This window comes from Pristiophorus japonicus, chromosome 9, assembly GCF_044704955.1.
Source record: "Pristiophorus japonicus isolate sPriJap1 chromosome 9, sPriJap1.hap1, whole genome shotgun sequence".
Classification (NCBI taxonomy): domain Eukaryota; kingdom Metazoa; phylum Chordata; class Chondrichthyes; family Pristiophoridae; genus Pristiophorus; species Pristiophorus japonicus.
In genome coordinates this window covers 148,217,612-148,233,186 of record NC_091985.1, presented here as the reverse complement: position 1 = coordinate 148,233,186, position 15,575 = coordinate 148,217,612, and the positions used below count along the sequence as shown (strand labels likewise).

Below are 15,575 nucleotides of genomic sequence, written 5' to 3'. Positions count from 1 at the left end.
TATAAGGGATTTTTCTGGACGAGGGGTGGTCACGTTAAATTGGATGGTACAGGTACTGAGCAAAGGGATATTGGGGCTGGGAGTGCGGCAGAGAGGTCTTTGGGGGGAGGGAGGGGAGGGGCGGGGGGGTGGTGGGCAGCGGACGGTGGACGCGGGGTCAGGCCAGCTATTGCGGGAGTTGGCAGCGAGGAAGGACTTCAATTTGTTCATGTCGGAGTTCTGCGCATGCGCCATCTGGTGGCCGGGAATGGTTCTGGACGAGGGGTGGTTCTGGATAAGGGTGTTCTGGATAAGGGAGGTTCAACCTGTAGTACTGAAGTACAGGAGTGCCCGTTGTCCACATGCTCTAAAATAAAAGAACAAACTTGCCTTTCATGACCTCCGGATGTCCCAATGCGCTTTACAGCCAATTAAGTACTTTTGAAGTATTGTAATGTAGGGAAACGTAGCAATCAATTTGCGAGCAAGCTCTCACAAACAGCAATTGAATATATTTAAGGCAGAGATAGACAGATTTTTGAGTGATTAGGGAATAAAGGGTTATGGGGAGCGGGCAGGGAAGTGGAACTGAGTCCATGATCAGATCCGCCATGATCTTATTAAATGGTGGAGCAGGCTCGAGGGGTCAAATGGCCTACTCCTGCTCCTATTTCTTGTGTTTAATGGGATAAATGTCCAGACAAACTATTTTTAGTAATGTTGTTTGAGTGATAAATATTGTCCAAGATGTGGCCCGCCCAACAGAGCTGGTCGAGCATGGTCAATGCTTCGATGTTGGCTTGAGTGGGAAGACTGACGTTGGTGCGTCTATCCTCCCAGTGGATTTGCAGGATCTTGCAGAAGCAGCGCTGGTGATACTTCTCCAGCACTTTGAGGTGTCTGCTGTATATAGTTCACGTCTCTGAGCCATATAGGAGGGCAGGTATCATTACTACCTTGTAGACCATAAGCTTGGTGCCAGATTTGAGCTCCTGGTCTTCAAACACTCTCTTCCTCAGGCGACCGAAGGCTGCGCTGGCACACTGGAGGCGGTGTTGGACCTCGTCATCGAAGTCTGCCCTTGCTGATAGTAGGCTCCCGAGGTATGGAAAATGGTCCACGTTGTCCAAGTCCGCATGCCCGACACAAGACTCCCTAAGCAAGTGCTCTACTCGGAACTCCTACACGGCAAGCGAGCCCACAGGTGGGCAGAGGAAATGCTTCCAAGGACACCCTCGAAGCCTCCTTGGTAAAGTGTAACATCCCCACCGGCACCTGTGAATCCCTGGCCAAAGACCGCCCCAAGTGGAGGAAGAGCATCCGGGAGGGTGCTGAGCATCTCGAGTCTCGTCGCCGAGAGATGCAGAAACCAAGCGCAGGCAGCGGAAGGAGCGTGCGGCAAACCAGACTCCCCACCCACCCTTTCCTCCAACTACTGTCTGTCCCACCTGTGACAGAGACTGTAATTCCTGCATTGGACTGTACAGTCACCTGAGACCTCGCTTTTAGAGTGGAAGCAAGTCTTCCTCGATTTCGAGGGACTGCCTATGTTGATTGGCGAAGACACGGGGGAGAAATCCCAGCTCCTCTTCGAAATAGTGGTGTGGGATCTTTTATGCCCACATGAGACAGGGCCTCGGTTTAACGCCTCATCTGAAAGATGGCGCCTCTGACAGTGCAGTACTCACTTTGGTGAAGTGTCGGGCTGGATTATGGGTTCAGTCTCTGAAGTGGAACTTGAACCCAAGACTTCTGACTTGGAGGTGAGGGTGCTACCCACTGAGCCATGGCTAGAGGTTGACCGAGCTGATCGGGGGAGCATTAACCCACAGGCTACAGGCCCCTTGTCTAGGGGAACTAGCCAAATAGGGCAGGGCAGTGAAACTCCCCATAATGCAGGAAAACAAACTGCATACGTCCACAGGATCAAGTTTTCTTTAACTGTAGTACGCTGTGATACAATTAGCTTTATTGTTAATGCCGTGTATAAACATTCTGTGGGCCTATTACTTCACGTGTTTTACTGCATGTTTGTGTTTTAATGCATTGGTGGTGGGGGGAGGGGGGAGAGGGGCGAGGGTGGCGATTGAAGGCGTGGCACTTCCTGAAAAAACTACAACTTGCATTTATATAGCACCTTTAATGTATTAAAACATCTCGAGGCGATACACCAGATTGTTGTCGGACAAAGTTTAACACCGAGCCTCACGAGATATTAGGACAGGCTTGGTCAAAGAGGTAGCTTTTAAGGAGCATCTTAACGGAGGAGAGAGGTTTAGGGAGGGAATTCCAGGGCTTAGGCAACTGAAGGCACAGCCGGCAATTGTGGAGTGATGAAAATTGGGGATGTGCAAGAGGCCAGAATTGGAGGAGCGCAGAGATCTCGGAGGGTTGTAGGGCTGGGTGATAGTATACAGATAGGGAGGCATGGAAGGATTTGAACGCCAAGATGAGAATTTTAAATTGGAGGTGTTGCCCGTGTAGGTCAGCGAGCACAGGAGTGAGGAGGACTTGGTACAAGTTAGGATACGGGCAGCAGAAAGGACTTGATGACAGGTAATTGCACATTAATGAGGTGCGAACAGCTGCCCGAGTGTAGGCTTGACTGTCAACTGGTTCACTTTCCTGTGGCGTTTCCTCTGCAAATAGTATCCAGCATCCAGCGTGCAGAGCTGTAATTGTGCTTCCTTCCCCTCGCACATAATGGGCTCTCTTTCCAAGAACGGATCTGATTCATGATAACTTTGTTGACTGAAGAGGATGCAGCAAGACGGGAAATACAACTGTAATAAAGCTGTGCCCATTGAACCAGTGAAGTCTTCCTGACGTCATAAAGTTACCCGGGTTTGTCTTCAGTTCACCAAGTTAAATCAGTGTGTCATCTCATGGGTACTAATAGTTTGAAGGGAATGTGACCTCTTAACGGGGTCAACTGTGCTTACACCATAGCTGCATCTGTTAATTAGTCTTCAAAGTGCAGTCACTCTGGTTAACCCTGGCTATGTTTGAGCCACTAATTAAATAGCATTGTTGGAGAGAGTGGACTTATACATAATATCACAGTTCTGCACCAATGTGAAGCTTCTAAAAGGGTAGAAAATGCTTTTTAAAATGTTATTTTTCCTCCCTCTGGCCTAAAAGTGGCAATTCGCACATGGCCTGACAGTTCCACCGGGAGCCTTGCATTCAACATGTCCTGTGTCCTTGGGATCAGTGGATGTCAATAGGTGAATAATGAGGCCTGTGCACAGGAAAGGAAATTCTACTTTGGACAGGTGTTGGAGTGGAAGCTCATTTCCTTCAACATGTTAGAATCATAGAATAGTACAGCACAGAAGGAGGCCATTCAGCCCATCGAGCAACCCAGTCAGTCCCACTCCCCCGGCTCTTTCCTTATATCCCTGCACTATAGAAAACGTACCGCCGCCCTCTTACCTTGGCTTGTTTAGATGAGGAGGACTGACCAGGTGTATGTACAAACCTAAATGTTTGTCCGTGGCCTCTCCCTCCCTGTCTCTGTAACCTCTTCCAGCCCTACACAAACTCAGATATCTGCGTTTCTGGCCTATTGCACATCCCTGATTTTAATCGCTTCATCATTGGCAGCTGTTCATTCAGCTGTCGAGGCCCCAAGGTCTGGAATTTCCTCCCTAAACCTCACCGCCTCCATTTCTCTCTCCTTCCTTAAGATGCGCTTTAAAACCGTTTGGTCAGGCGTCCTAATGTCGCTTTCTCTGGCAAATTTTGTTTGATGTAGGTCCTCTGAAAGGCTTTGGGAGGTTTTACTATGCTAAAGATGCTATATAAATGCAAGTTGTAATCTTGACTGGGAAGGACTGTGTACAAAGAGAATTCACCCAGGACGAAGCTTAAGCATGACTGACTTAGGGGTGAGAATGAAAAAGCAGATCCTGTTGTTCACCGGTGCATCCTCTTACACAGAATCTCTAGTCTTCACAATCCAATCTCAGCAACTGTTGCTCTGGAGATTTAAAATCCCAGATACACTCGTGTCAGCAACAGAGGAAACGGGTGAGAATGTTGTGATGTGACGCTAGTTGGCATTTGTACCAACGATAGCCGAATGCGAAACTCTCTGACTCCTCCCTTGCATTCAACTTAATCATTTAACCCCGTGAGACATGGGAGGGACTGATTCCTGTGTTTCAAATAAAACCGGAGGTGGTGTTACATAAATTGGTGAGCCATTGCACCTTTTGATCATTTTTGTTGTAAATTAAAATCAATAAAATCCAACACAGATGTGTGTGTGTGTAAAGTAGCAGCCATGGCTCAGTGGGTAGCACTCTCGTCTCTGAGCCAGAAGGTTGTGGCTGCAAGTCCACTCCAGGGACTTGAGCACAAAAATCTAGGCTGACCGTCCAGTGCAGTCCTGAGGGAGAGCTGCACTGTCTGAGGTGCCGTCTTTTGGATAGGACCGAGGCCCCATCAGCTCTCGCAGGTGGACGTAAAAGATCCCATGGCAAGAGGAGCTGGGGAGTTGTCCCCGATGTCCTCGCCACTATTTATCCCTCCATCAACATCACACATACAGATTATAAGAAATAGGAGTAGGCCATTGGGCCCCTTGAGCCTGCTCTGCCATTTAATAGGATCATGGCTGATCTGATCATTATCTGGTCAATATCTCACATTGCTGTTTGTGGGAGCTTGCTGTGCACAAATTGGCTGTCGCGTTTCCTACATTACAATTTCAGTAGTACTTTATTGGCTATAAAGCACTTTTGGACTTCTGGTGGTCGTGAAAGGCGCTATATAAATGAAAGTCACACTTTCCAAGAGCATAAGTGTGCGTGTTGTAAGATGGTGTGTACACGAGTTTGCCGTTAATTCAAAGTTGCTTAATTCAGATTATTTATTAATTTTTTTAGCACTAAATTCCTGCTTTGCTTTTATTTACATTGCGTGATGAAAATTGTTAGATAAATACATCTTTAGTGCAGAAATAACTGAATTGTCAGTAGTCGTCTATATAATGTGTCTTGATATAAATGTGTATATAAATATGCATGATATTGTGTGCCTATCTGGATTTATGTGTATATATTTGAACATTTGTATGTATATATGCATGTATTTTATACAGTGTACATGTGTAGGTGTATGAAAAGTAACCTTGTCTACTCAGCACTTAGAGAAATTTGAGTTGATTAGAGAGAGCCAACATGGATTTGTGAAGGATAGGTCATGTCTAAATTAACCTAATTGAATTTTTTGAGGAAGTAACTAAAGTAGTGGACATGTCTACGAATGTAGTTTATATGGATTTCTAGAAGGCATTTGATAAAGTGCCATGTAAGAGACTGTTAGCTAAAATTAAAGCTCATGGAACTGAAGGCAAATTACTGACCTGGTTAGACAGTAGAAGGGTAGGGATAATGGGTATATACTCGAATTAGAAGGCAGTGGCTGGTGGTGTCCCACAAGGACCACAAGGGTCTCAACTATTCACTATATTTATTAATGACTTGGATAACACAATAGATGGCCATATATCCACGTTTGCTGATGACCCAAATATTGGTAGCATAGTGAGTATTGTAGACGGGAGCATAAAATTACATGAGACATTGATATAAAATTGTGATGCATGGATTTCAACGAAAGTGTAAGATCATCCATTTTGGACCAGAAAAGGATAGATCCGAGTATTATTTAAATAATGAAAAGCTAGGAACAGTGGAGGTCCAAGGGAATTTAGGGGTCCATGTACATAGATCACTAAAGTGAAATAGTCAGGTACAAAAAATAATCAGAAAGGCTAGTGGACAGTTAGCCTTTATAACTAGAGGCTAGAATATAAAGGGAAGGAAGTGTTGCTACATCTACACAAAGCCCTGGTTAGACCACATCTGGAGTACTGTGCTCAGTTCCGGGCACCACACCTTGTAAGGGATATATTGGCCTTTGAAGGAATGCAGTGCAGATTCACCAGAATGTTACCAAGGCTCTAAGGATTAGATTGAGGAGAGATTACATAAACTAGGCTTGTATTCCCTAACATATTGAAGGTTAAGGGGTGATTTGATTGAGGTTTTTAAGATTTTGCAAGGAATTGATGGGGTAAATCGAGAGACACTGTTTCTATTGGTGTGGAGTCTAGGACAAGGGGAAATAACCTTGAAATCAGAGCTAGGCCATTCAGGAGAGAAATTAGGAAACACTTTTTCACACAAAGGTTGGTAGAAGTGTGGAACACACTCTCAAAAAGCAGTAGATGATAGCTGTTAATAATTTTAACTCTTGAGATTAATAGATTTTTGGGAGACAAGGGTATAAAAAGATGTGGACCCAAAGCAGGTGGATGGAATTGAGATTACAGACCTGCCAGGATCTTATTGAATGACGGAACCAGCTCAAGGGGCTGAATGGCCTCCTCCTGTTCTTCTGTTCCTATCTTATAATTACAAATGGGGAAAAGTCCATTTTTTTGTTAGTGTATATACTATTTGCAGAGTTTTAGAAAACTTTCTGGTTAAAAGTGGGTTTGCTTAGGCCTATATTGTTTTTTAATTTCCGGGTGGTCTAATTGCATAATGCCTTGTCTTTTAGTGACTGAAGCTGGTTTTGGCGCTGACATCGGGATGGAGAAGTTCTTCAACATCAAGTGCAGGGCCTCAGGCCTTCAGCCTGACGTGGTGGTGCTTGTGGCAACAATCAGAGCCTTGAAGATGCACGGTGGAGGGCCCAATGTGAGTGAATAGTGTAAACATAGGAACAACAGTAGACCATTCTGCCATTCAATTAGATCATGGTTGATCTGTCTAGGCCAGGAGATGTTTTCATGCCGTACACAAAGACCGATTCAAACAACCGTGGGAAGATCAATGAGCAAGAATTGATGTTTGAGGATAGAATGTAAAATTTCATATGCTATGTTATTCGCTTAAGCAGACACAATTATTCCGTTTGTACGTGAACTGGGAAGGACCTAGTGGTTATGGGTCGTAGCTTCCTGACACGACTCAACAGAGCGATGAGATGAGTGTTCACACCCATTGGTTCAGGGCCATTGTCAGTCGTGGTTCAGTGATAGCACTTCTCTGAATCAGAAGGTCATGGGTTCAAGCTCCATTCCAGGGATTTGAGCACATAATCCAGACAGTCCAGTGCAATACCGAGGGAGTGCTGCACTGTCGAAGCTGCAGTGTTTCAGTTGGGATGTTAAACTGAGACCCCCACCTGCCCCCTCGGGGAGGGGGGGGGGACGGGGACGGGACATAAAAGCTCCCGGCACTATTCGAAAAAGAGCAGGGGAGTGCTCCTTGGTGTCCCGGCCAATATTTATCAAGTATTTAAAAGTATTTGATTGGCTGTTACATGCTTTGGGATGTCCTGTGGTCGTGAAAAGTGTTCTACGAATGCAAGTCTTTCTTGTCTTTGCTGCTAAATGTTTTGATTTTGTTTCATTTGAAAATCACCGAAAAATGACTTCTGTAAAATGTAATCTCACACGTGCATTTGAACTTGTCCGTTATTGTGCTAGTGTCTGTTGACCAGGATTTAAACTAACGACTGTCACTAACTTGCCCTGTTTCAGGTCACTGCAGGCAAGCCTCTATCAAAAGAGTACATGGAGGAGGTGGGTATACTTCAACAAAGAGACCAGAAATGGCTTCAGGTTTCCTCAGTGATGTAATCCGTGCACTCAACATATGATATCTTTAGCGTACTGGAATTCATATTTGAACGATAAAATCTTCAGATAAGAATTTAAGTAGATTTTGAGAATTCCATAGAAATGAATGTGCTTTCAATTAACTCGCTGGTCTATGATAGGGTTGTCTGTCTACTGCTGGGGTGGGAGATCCTGCAATTGGAACTGTTTTGCTGTTGTAGTTTAGTTTTCCGGTTTATCTTTTCCACTTTATTGACTGTACCTCTACAAAATCAGCTGTTGGGTGCCTTCTTTCGAGGGTGACAAATCTAAATCTGTCCAGTCTTTGCTCCGAACTCCAACACTGGGGATCGGGTGTTGTGCCTCTTCTCTGCAATTCCTCCAGCACCTGGATGTCTGCCTTGTGTCTCAGTAACCAGAACTGGACGCAATACTCCAAATGCGGTCTGACCACAGCTTGTACAGTTTAATCACCACTTTCTCTGATTTGTGTTCCACTGTTTTGACTGGACACGTTGAATGTTGAGTCCATTAAGATACAAGGGGCTGAAATTGCCCCTTGCTATAAGGCCTGTTGCCACAGGTCGGTGTGGACTGGTCGCTGCGGAAGGGTCGCCATTTTGGATATTGCCCAGGTTTTGGAGCGGTGTAGGGGACCGCCCTGCCCGTTTTCCCCACTGCGTCATGTACGTGCCGACCCCTTACCGACCAGCGGTGACCCCCTTTCCAAAATTGCCCCATGAGAGCGCCGCCGCCGCCGGTTGGTGCCACAATCGACAGATGGTGACCTGTACCATGTTTCTGAATATTCTATTCATCCCAGTGAATACCAGCTCCTTTCTCTGTAGAGGCTGTTTCTCCTCATCATTTCAGTTGTGATTTCACTCTCTGCCCTTATCTGCGCTTTTCATAGAATCGGAGAAATTTACAGCACAGAAGGAGGCCATTTTGACCCATTGTGTTCATGCCGACCGACAAAGAGCTATCCAGCCTAATCCCACTTTCCAGCTGTTGTTCCGTAGCCTTGTAGGTTATGGCACTTCAGGTGCATATCCAGGAACTTTGTAATTGCAATGAGGGTTTCTGTCTCTACCACCCTTTCAGGCGGTGAGTTCCAGACCCCGATCACACTCCTGGATGAAAAGTATTCTCCTCCAATCCCCTCTAAACCTCTTACCACTTTAAATCTATGCCCCCTGGTTATTGACCCGTCTGCTAAAGGAAATAGGTCCTTCCTATCCACTCTATCGAGGCCCCTCATAATGTTATACACCTCAATTAGGTCTCTCCTCGGCTTCCTCGGTTCAAAAGAAAGCAACCCAGCCTATCCAATCCTTCCTCATAGCTAAAATTCTCCAGTCCAGGCAACATCCTCGTAAATCTCCTCTGTACCCTCTAGTGCAATTACATCTTTCCTGTAATGTGGTGACTAGAACTGCACGTAGTACTCTAGCTGTGACCTAACTAGTGTTTTATACAGTTCAAGCATAACCTCCCTGCTCATGTATTCTCTGCCTCGGCAAATAAAGGCAAGTATCCCGTATGCCTTCTTAACCACCTTATCTACCTGTCCTGCTATCTGTGGACATGCACTCCAAGGTCCCTCTGTTCCTTTACACTTCTCGGTGTCCTACCATTTATTGTGTATGCCCATGCCTTGTTATCCCTCCCCAAATGCATTACCTCACACTTCTCCGAATTGAATTCCATTTGCCACTGTTCTACACACCTGACCAGTACATTGATATCTTCCTGCAGTCCACAGCTTTCTTCTTCATTATCAACCACACAGCCAATTTTTTGTATCATCTGTAAACTTCTTAATCATACCGCCTACATTCAAGTCCAAATCATTGATATATACCACAACAAGCAAGAGACCTAGTACTGAGCTCTGCAGAATCCCACTGGAAACATCCTTCCAGTCACAAAAACACCCACCAACCATTACCCTTTGCTTCCTGTCTCTGACCCAATTTTGGATCCAACTTACCACTTTGCCTTGGATCCCATGGGCTATTACTTTCGTGACTAGTCTGCCATATGGGACCTTATCAAAAGCCTTGCTAAAATCTATATCGGCTGCATCAGATGCACTACCCTCATCGACCCTCCTCAAAAAATTCAATCAAGTTAGTCAGACGCAACCTTCCTTTTACAAATCTATGCTAGCAGACTGTCCTTGATTAATCCGTGTCTTTCTAAGTGAAGATTTATCCTGTCACTCAGAATTTTTTCCAATAATTTTCCTGAGGGTTAGGCTGACTGGCCTGTAATTACTCAGTCTATCTCTTTTTCCCTTTTTAAACAAAGGTACAATGTTAGCAGTCCTCCAGTCCTCTGGCACCACGCCTGTAGCCAGAGAGGATTGGAAAATGATGGTCAGAGCCTCTGCTATTTCCTCTCTTCTCTTAACAGCGTGGGATACCTTTCATCTGGGCCTGGGGATTTGTCCACTTTCAAAGATGCTAAACCCCTAAATACTTCCTCTCTCACCATGTTTATTTCAAACTCCTCCCTGATGGCAATGTCTGCATCGTTCCTCTCTTGTGAAAACAGACGCAAAATATTCATTGAGAACCATACCCACATCTTCAGCCTCCAACACAGGTTACCTTTATGGTCTCTAATAGGCCCCACTCTTTCTTTAGTTATCCTCTTGCTCTTAATGTATTTATAAAATATCTTTGGGTTTTCCTTGATTTTATTTGCCAATATTTTTTCATGCCCTCTCTTTGCTTTCCTAATTTCTTTTTTAATTTCCCCTGCACTTTCTATAGTCCTCTCTGGTTTCTGCAGTATTTAGCCCTTGGTATCTGTTATAAGCTTCCCTTTTTTTTCTTTATCTTACTCTGTGTGTCCCTTAACACCCAGATTTGTTAGTGCCACTCTTTTTCTTTAAGGGAACATACTTGCTCTGAACTCTCACTATCTCTTCCTTTCATAAATTCTCAAGCAGAGAAATGAAAATCAAAGTAAGTTTGTTTCTCTCCAATTTGAAGAAGTTGTTTCCTTTTTAAATGGAAACTAATAATTTGGCTGAAATTGCTTGCTAGCTGCACATGAAATGAGTTTAGTCTTTTTGTTCTAACCTCTCAGTGGACAAGTTCATTAGACAGAACTTCACAAATGCAAAATGTTGGCCCATGAAAGGATCTTGCATTGAATTAAATAGCTAACTCACCACCTTCTTATTTCCCTCTTGTTTTCCAGATGGCCCCAACTCGATCGGTGCCCATTGCCCTTCAGTACCTAGTCTTTGTGTGCATGCTTTTCTGAGAGGAGTGTCAGTAGGCTGTTCAACCCTGGGCAACCTCTCAATCAACTCCGTTCCTGCTCTCACTTGACCTTCACGTACGCAGTGTCCAGCAGGGGGTGCTGTATAACAGCTGGGTGTGGAGAAGCTGGCTGATCCTCCCTAGTCCAGGCCCAGCGAGGTCGATTGTAGGCCTACCTTCCCACACTATACACCTCGCCTTTCCCCTTTCCTTGCGCCTGTGCTTGCTTAAAACCTGTTACATCTCTAACTTTTTCCAGTTCTGATGAAAGGTCATCGACCTGAAACGTTATCTTTGTTTCTCTCTCCACCGATGCTGCCTGACCTGCTGAATATTTCCAACATTTTCTGTATTTATCATAAGTTTGTCTGTGTAACCTGTTGTCATTGCGGTTCTAGAACCTGAAGCTGGTGGCCGACGGCTGCTGTAATCTGCAGAAACAGATCCAGATCGCTCAGCTCTTCGGGATCCCTGTCGTGGTTGCTGTGAATATTTTCAAGTAAGTGTTGCGTGTGAGGACTCTGGGGAAGCACTTTAGGCATTGAAGAGGCCTTGTTCCACCGATGGAATTTCTAACTGCAGGTTCTCCATCTCCACGACAACTGTCTGAGATTCCAAATCAGTGCGAGTGTCTGTGAGCGAAAGGACTGCTCGTCACTGACTGTTTCGTCAAGCTAAGTGGGCGGAGAGCTGAGGGCTGATTAAACCCACTGCAGTTGTAGCGATTGATGCTGCATCACAGGAACCAAATGTGTTTGATCCAACAGCCCCACTGACTGTGCGGTACACCTTTAGATCACCCCTGTGCTCGCCAGCCTATATTCGCTGCCGGTCCAGTAAAGCCTCGAATTTAAAATTCTCGTTCTCGTGTTCAAATCCCTCCATCACCTCGTCCCTCCCAATTATTGCATCATAGAATAGTACTGCACAGAAGGTTGCCATTTTGCCGGCTCTTTCGAAGAGCAATCCAGTTAGTCCCACACCCCCGCTCTTTCCCCATGTCCCTGCAATTTTTTCTCCTTCAAGTATTTATCCAATTCCCTTTTGAAGGCAACTATTGAATCTGTATCCACCACCCTATCAGGCAATACATTGCAAATCCTTACCACTTGTTGCATTAAAAAAAAAAGTTTTTCCTCATGTCGCCTCTGGTTCTTTTGCCAATCGTCTTAAATTTGTGCCCTCTGGTTATCGACCCTTCAGCCATTGGAACCGTTTCTCCTCATGATTTTAAACAACTTCATCAAATCTCCTCTTGGCCTTCTCTGCTCCAAGGAGAACAACCCCAGCTTCTCCAGTCTATCTGCGTAACTGTAATCCCTCATCCCTGGAACCATTCTCGTAAATCCCTACTGTGCCCTCTCCTAAGCCTTCACATCCTTCTTAAAATGTGATGCCCACAATTGGACACATTACTCCAGCTGGGGCAGAACTCGTGTTTTATTTAGGTTTATTGTAACTTCCTGGCTTTTGTGCTCTGTGCCTCTATTTATAAAGCCCAGGATCCCATACGCTTTTTAAAAAAATTATTCGTTCATGGGATGTGGGTGTCACTGACGAGGCCAGCATTTATTGCCTACCAGAAGGTGGTGGTGGTCCGCCTTCTACAACTGAGTGGCTTGCTAGGCCATTTCCGAAGGCAGTTAAGTGTCAACCACATTGCTGTGGGTCAAGAGTGACATATAGGCCAGATTAGGCAAAACCAGCAGATTTCCTTCCCTAGAGGACATTAGTAAACCAGAAAGGTTTTACGACAATCTGGTAGTTCCATGACTTGCATCAATATTTTTGTAGCAAGTTGTTTTTTCTGGCGTAAGTTTAAAAAAAATGCCATTTTCCCCAAAAAATTTGCTCCAGTTAGGTACGATTTTTTTTTAGTTTTTTTTTTCAAAAGGGGGCGTTCCCAGACACTTACGCCAGTTTTGGCCATTTATGCCACTTTGGCCAGTTAAAACTTACTCCAAATCCACATAGGTCAGCGTATGTGGCCAGCTCTGAAAAACATTGCGGGCAGTTAAGAATTCAGCGCAGGTTAGTACATTTAAAACACCAAGACTTACAAAGCACAAAAATAAGCATTCAATAACAAATAAAAAATACAAGGAAGCTGAGGACCTGCACCAAGACTTACAAAGCACTAAACAAACCACAAACAGTAATAAGCAATCAATCAATAACAAATAAAAAATAGAAGTCCTACCTTTATGCCAGAATCAGTTTTTTTTTAAAAGTTCCTTCCCCCCCCCCCCCCCCCAAATCATCAAACTCTCAAGCACAACCATCAATAAATAAAAAATAAAACTGAAGTCCTACCTCGGCCCGGGAAGTCGGTGGGCCGGTGCGGGAGGCCACTTGGCCGGGGATAGGGTGCGGCGAAGATCGGGGCGTCCCTTCGGCCGGGGATAAGGGCTGCGAGCACCGGGTCCTGCTCACAGCCCACAGGACACGCTGTGAGGGCGAGGAGCATGCGCGCAGACTTCGCTGCGCATGCACGCAGCTACCGGCAGTGTTTTCTGCGCAGGCCTGTTGCTCTGCCTCCCACTTCACTATCTACGCCACGCAGGGACACCGGAGATTCGGCAGAGCGGGCAGGATGGGGCCCCGTTTTTCGGTGCCGTTTCCAGCGTGCAAAATCGCCGAAAAAATGGATTGAGGAAAATTGGGCCCATGGTCACCATTACTGATGCTAGCTTTAAATTCCAGATTTATTTAATTAACTGAATTTAAATTCCCCAGCTGCCTTGGGGGGGATTTTAACTCGTGTCTCCAGATCATTAGTCCAGGTCTCTGGATTACTAATCTAGTAACATAACCACTATGCTTCGTTAATCTGTCCTGCCAACTTCAAAGATTTGTGCACTGACATCCCCAGGTGTCCCTCTCCTTGCACCTCCTTTAAAATTGTACCATTTAGCTTGTATTGTCTCTCCTCATTCTTCCTATCAATATGTATCTCTACTACCCTCGAGAACTCTGTGGTCCTCTGGTGCACCCCCACTCCCTTCGCCCCACCATTGTGGCCGTGCCTAGGCCCTAAACTCTGGAATTCCCTCCCGACATCTCTCTTCCCCCTCTCTCCTCTTTTAAGTCGCTCCTTAAAACCTACCTCTTTGACCAAACCTTTGGTAACCTGCCCTAACCTCTGTGACTCATGTCAAATTTTGTCTGATAGCACTCTGTAGGGCCTTGGGATGTTTTACCATGTTAAAGGCGCTATATAAATGCAAGTTGATACTACTGGCTGTGAGCAAAGATATGTTGCAAAGAATTGCATTGGTAAAAACAATCCATTTTAACAAGATCACTTGCAGATGTGTGCTGGATTTACAGTGAATTAAAACTTCAATCTTTGTCCTGTAGTCTGCTCCTGATAATTCCAAGTTATTTCTATTTTCTGCACCAAAAGTAATTTTAATTATCTATTAATTTGAATTGAGCCATGTAAACAACATAAGAAGTCCATGTTTAAAATGCTTCATTATCAGATAATTAGAAAGAAGTATGCACAACAGTATCGCTGCAGTTTAAGCAGCTAAAACTGCAGAGTACACGGCACTGCGTAACCTCTTGTCCACTGACCACCCTACCCAAAAGGGCATCAGCTTGCAGGGTTATCTGTAGCTTTGACGGGTCTTGAGCTCCAGATCTTATTAATGGGTCAGGCTGATTGACCAATGATCAAAAGTGCCTTGGAGTACAGGGAAATTGCCTGACTGAGGCATCAGACTGCCAGGTCTGGAACAGGTCTGCTTGGTTCTAATCTTCCAGCACCAAGCATGACCTGTCAAAACCGACCCCAAGAGGGACCCTGCTTGTTTCTCTCCTCTCTTTCCCCCCCCCCCAACTGTCTCCCGACTCAAAAAAAAGAGTTGGGGTATTTAGGGGTGATCGTTGATGGGCTGTACATCTCTTGGTCTTGAATGTTCTTATTTTGAAGTAAGTCCTGAGCCAGATTGCATTCCAGTTCAACATGCAGAATATAGGAACAGAAGGAGGTCATTCAGCCCCTCGCGCCCGTTCTACCATTCAATTAGATCATGGCCCTTAATATCCTTACCTAAACTGAGATCTATAAGATTTTTGTTTTAAATTTTCAATTGACCCCCAGCATCTACAGCCTTTTGGGGGAGAGTTCCAGATTTCCACTACCCTTTGTGTGAAGAAGTGCTTCCTGACATCACCCCTGAAAGGCCGAGCTAATTTTAAGGTTATGTTGCCTTGTTCTGGACTTCCCCACCAGCGGAAATGGTTTCTCTCGATCTACCCGCTCAACTCTTTTAATCTTCATAAACACCTCAAGTAGGTCACCCCTTAATCTTCTATACTCCAGGGAATACAAGCCTAGTCTACGTAACCTCAGAATTGAACCCTTTAGCCCACGTTTCATTCAGAAGCTTGCCCCAACTCCAGATCTGATGCCTGTAGAGTAGTTTATTACATTGATAATAGGGAACAGCTTGAAGTGGTTCCCTATTAGAGTATTAGGTAAACCATTGCTGTCATAGTTCTCAAAGAATGAAAGGGAAAAAAATCACACCCACAGAATGGCCTAGAAATCCCGGCCACCCGGGTCTGTACTGAGTGTGTACAGACCTGGGAAGGCATCGCAAAAGCTGGTTTTCAGCGCACAATGCGCATGTGCTGAAAACTGGCTTCTCCGACCTGTCCAGCTCCGTATC

The 15,575-nt window shown here is 45.1% G+C and overlaps 1 protein-coding gene across 1 annotated transcript in view; it reads left to right on the top strand.

Annotated features, from left to right (window-relative positions):
- mthfd1l (methylenetetrahydrofolate dehydrogenase (NADP+ dependent) 1 like) overlaps positions 1–15,575 on the top strand; it is a 203,964-nt gene that overhangs the window by 101,421 nt on the left and 86,968 nt on the right. The window contains exons 21-23 of the mRNA XM_070891004.1: positions 6,553–6,692; positions 7,541–7,582; positions 11,295–11,395. Coding sequence (XP_070747105.1) covers positions 6,553–6,692; positions 7,541–7,582; positions 11,295–11,395 — 283 coding nt within the window. The remainder of the gene's footprint in view (positions 1–6,552; positions 6,693–7,540; positions 7,583–11,294; positions 11,396–15,575) is intronic.